Source organism: Eupeodes corollae, chromosome 1 (genome assembly GCF_945859685.1).
Source record: "Eupeodes corollae chromosome 1, idEupCoro1.1, whole genome shotgun sequence".
Lineage (NCBI taxonomy): Eukaryota > Metazoa > Arthropoda > Insecta > Diptera > Syrphidae > Eupeodes > Eupeodes corollae.
This window is the reverse complement of record NC_079147.1, coordinates 118,583,453-118,587,899: the sequence shown is the minus strand read 5'-3', so window position 1 is coordinate 118,587,899 and position 4,447 is coordinate 118,583,453. Positions and strand designations below refer to the sequence as shown.

At 33.2% G+C, this 4,447-nt stretch overlaps 1 protein-coding gene across 1 annotated transcript; it reads right to left on the bottom strand.

The window, feature by feature from the left end:
- Positions 1 to 2,451: 2,451 nt before the first annotated feature.
- LOC129943369 (uncharacterized) lies at positions 2,452 to 4,175 on the bottom strand. Its single transcript, XM_056052757.1, has 2 exons — positions 2,778 to 4,175; positions 2,452 to 2,650 (listed from the first exon to the last, which is right to left on the bottom strand). Exon 1 carries the CDS (start codon positions 4,100 to 4,102, stop codon positions 3,017 to 3,019), a length of 1,086 nt encoding a protein of 361 aa, XP_055908732.1. The 5' UTR covers positions 4,103 to 4,175; the 3' UTR covers positions 2,452 to 2,650; positions 2,778 to 3,016.
- Between the last annotated feature and the right edge of the window lie 272 nt (positions 4,176 to 4,447).

Genomic DNA, 4,447 nt, shown 5'->3' with positions numbered 1-4,447 from the left:
ATTTCAAAAATTGTTGAATACAATTTTACATACAATACAAAAAAATATTCATTGGCCCCTTTCCAAGAAATTGAATTTTCACAAAGAAAATTCAATATTTTTTAAAAATCCAAAAATTTTTTGAAAATTTTTATATGCAAAATTGTTTAAATTGTAAAGGAGAACTCGCATAAGGTTTTTGGTTGAAATCAGTTAAGCCGTTGACGAGAAATTTGAAAACCAAAAAATCGGTTTATATGACAGGTCCCGTAGTAATCGTTATTGATATTTTTTTTTATAAAAGTATTAACAAGAACTTTAAAAATAAAAATACTTCTTTTTATAAAAATTCTTGGAGGCATTTTTGAGAAAAATAAGTTTTTTATTTTATCGGTTTTCAACATTTGTATGGGAGGTACCGTTCTTTTTGGATTAAGAAACATAATTTTTTCAAATTGTCTGCAAAATAATAAAAAAGTATCTTAGACCTAGTTTTAAAAATATTGACCAAGTCATTTTCAAAAAACAGGGTTGTACTGTAGAGTGTAGGTACCCAAAGTACGCAAATTTGGTAAAAATTGATACGAGTACATATAGACAAACTTTTAAGCAAGACAAATCGACAGACGTACACTTTTAATGAGATGACAAGAGTCATACAACGCGAAAATTCCTTGACAGTTGTGATAAAAGATCGGCTTTTCTAGTCTTATATCTAGAAAATTGAAGCACCTTCTATTATTCGAACCTTGATCGCATGTTAAACTTCTGACCCGTAGCCCAATGTCTTGACAATAATTAAGATTGTTTATCAGATATGTTTGTAGTTTCTTACCACTTATATAAATAAAAAAAAAATACAAAATTATTTTGTATTAATTGAAAACGAATTTCTAATGAATAATAAAACAAATAAAAAGGCATATCGCAATCTTGAAAAAAAGACACAACAAAAATTAAAACTGAAAAAAAACTGCGTGTGTTTTTTTTGTTGTGAAGTTGATACCTACGAGTACATCACTCTGTGAATATGTCTGTATCTGCGTCTGCGCTGTGATAGCACAATGAAATAGATGCAGAAAACAGAGCTCGTTGCGTGTGTTTTTGTTGTTGTGAAGTTGACGGATCGAACTGTGAAAGTGAATATGTACGTATCTGCGTCTGCGCTGTGTTCTTTTTATTTTGACTTGTGTGTGGTTCGATCATTCATTGCAACTTGCAACTTTTAATCATAACAACAAACAAATTATCGCTCTTCGAACAAAACATGTATGCTGTGGAGGCAATCTCGGTGGAGGCAATCTGAAATTGGTTTCTTTTTCTTTCTATGAAGTGTCCCGTCTTTATTATTAGTTAGTCTATGGTATAAATTGAATATCGATTCAAATACCTTTTCAAAATTGAAATTTAGGCTTTAAAAAAATCGAATTGAGAATTTTTTTTACAAAAAATAAAACTCTAAAAAAAAACAATACTTAAACTTGGTAAAAATGTAGGGTCAGTTGGGGTAATTGGGGACAGTTTTTGCAATTTCAAAGAGATACAAATTTGAAATTAAAAAAAAAAAAATTAATACAAGCAATTTTTAACTTCTAAAAGTGTTAAACTTATAAAATAATGAGAAGAGTTAATAATATAATGGCTAAAACACGTTGCATTGAATATTAAGTGCAATACTTTGGTGTTTTCATTTCCCCCTGAAGCGTTCCCATTTACCCCAATTTATTTTAAAATCGGGGGTAAATGAAAACGTCTTTCTGTTTTCTCTTGCTTGATATAGACTTCGGAATGGGGCAAATGTGAACATTAATGATTCTTCTATAGAATACACCCAGTCTTGTTCATTTTAATCAATGTTTCCATTTACCCCATAATTAAAAATTAATTCAGTTTAAAGGCTTATGAAAAGTGTTTTTATAGTTGGAAAACTGTGAAAAACGTAATGAAAACAATATTTGTACATTTATAAAAGTTAAACTTGTTTATTTGGAGATCAATTAAGTGTATTTTACAAAGAATGGTTAGTTTTCTTTTACACTAACACTTTTTTCAAATTTATAGTGAACTCTGCTTCCCATCATAACCATAGTTGGATTTGGGAGAGAACCAATAATTTCTTTAATATGAATTGTTTTTTTTTCGGATGGAACCAATGCAAAGGTTTTTCGGGTGGTGTCCAAGCTTTTAAGAAGAGTTATTTCAATTTTATCAATTTTCTGACATGTTTCGATTACGCACACATATTTGAATATAGATGTAAGTCTGCTTCCACCTTTGAACTGGGTCAAAGCAAATTGGCCTTTTTTAATGGTAGAATGATCCACAGGGTTTAAGTTTTCAATTTCGTCATCTTCTTCGAATTCTTCGTTCCATGGACTATCTTCATCATAAACGATATTTTTTTCCCCATCGCAGTCATCTGAACTCCAACTTGAGGATCGCCTTTTCTCAATGGGTTGACTGATTTGGCAAACTTCTTTTCTCTTAGGCTTAGGAAGTTTTTTTGTTTGTTTTTTTTCTTCGGCGTCTCTCAGTCGTTTAAGTACTTCTTCTGTTGTCAAAACTTCCCCGTATGTCATTTGTTTCAGTCTTGGTGTTGGCTTTTTCGGTTCGCTTAGAAAAATGTTTGATGTTGAAGGACTTGCTTTACAAAATAAATCGGTGATCGTATCTATTGTAGAGAAAAAAAAAACTACCGACATAAATAAAACGTATATAGGTAACTAATTAACAAATCTGGCCAAATCTACCTACATAGGTAAATACAAAAATGTCGTTATTAGTCTTACGAATCGTACCTTGTATATTTTGTTGTTCTTCTCTATGGGATGCATCAAGTTCAATAGGGTTTGTAACCATGTTCTGTTCAAATTCTAGAGGTGGCGGATATTGAATTTGCCTTTCATCTAAAACGTCATCGGAAAAGTGAGTCGAATCAATGTTATTGTCGTTAGGGCAGAAACCCAAAGGAGAGATGTATTCTGCATTGGAAACTTGTTCACTGCCTATGGTGTTGGAACAAAATTTCAAATCTTAATTAAATGAACATAAAATATGTTAAGAATTGTTTACTTTCTATTTCAAGAACGGCTTCGCTTTGTGCTGACACCATATCAGAAGCATTTAAACTTTTATGATAGTCTTGGAGAAGCTTTGACGGAAATTCACTTTCAGGAAACTTAAATCGATCAACAGGAAACAAACCAGTGCTTAGAAACCCAGAAATAATGTTGTCTGCGCTCATGGCTTCTTTCCAAGTTTCTCCGATGAATTGAGAAAACAATTGCTTACTTAAACGCATACAGCCTTTACCCATTTGTGTCTTACCATAGGCAATCAGTTTTTTTTCCCAATGGGTTTTTATTGGGCCAAAGACGCATTTATCTAAAGGTTGCATTTTGTCTGTAAGGTGGCTTGGTAGGCGCATTAATACTATATTGTTTTGCAGAGCTATTTCAATGATTTTAACACTTATGTGACTACAATGTCCATCATATACAAGCAAAGCTGACTGATTTAGGGTGGATTCTTTTGAGCGAATTTCTTTTACAAACGGAATAAAACCGTTTGCAAACCAATTGAGAAATTGTGCTTCTTCCATCCAACCATTTTTTGAGGTTGCATACAACGTTCCAGGAAACCCATCTGTTGAAGTCCACCTGGCTTGTACAGCAGCACCTTTGAAAATTATCAATGGTGGCAATACTGAACCATCCGCAGACACGCATGCCAGCACAGTTGTGGATTCGCGTCCAGATCCTCCAGAAACTCTACTCAAAGCTTTGCCTTTTACGCCTATTGCACGAATACGACTAGGATCGTGGTGAAAGCCACTTTCGTCTGCGTTGAAAACAAACTGTGGTTTATCGGCTAATTGATGTTCTTCTATTACTTTCTGGAGTTTATCATAAAAATCATAAACTACAAAGGGATTCCTTGCATCCTTCCGAACCTTTTGTAAATGTTCGGGTTTTTTTAATGAAAGTTGGGGATTGCGCTTCATAAACCCTAAGTACCAATCTTCCCCTGGAACATTGTTTTTAAAAGGTGTTTTTAAACCGCTCGCTTTAATATATTCCCCGACTAATTCCCGCATTTCTTTTTTATCACAAGGAATGCCCATTTCTGAGCGTGTTATAAGACACCGAACTATTTCATCCTCAATTTCTTTAGGAATGGCAGGTGTTCTCCCAGATCCCATTATAATGACGGGTGTTTTTCGGCCTTTTATTCTGTTGAAAATAACAGTTTTTGGAATATGATAATATTCCTCAGCCTGCCGGAATGTCATTTTTTTGTTGACAACGTCAAAAACTGCCTTTTTAAGATCAGTAATGTCGTATTGGGCAGGTGATCTCTTTTTTTCATATGTGCGGGGCATTTCTTTACACTGTATCGAATAATTAAAATAAAATTTCATTATAAAACCTGTTCTCATTTACCCCAAATTCATGTTTTCATTTACCCC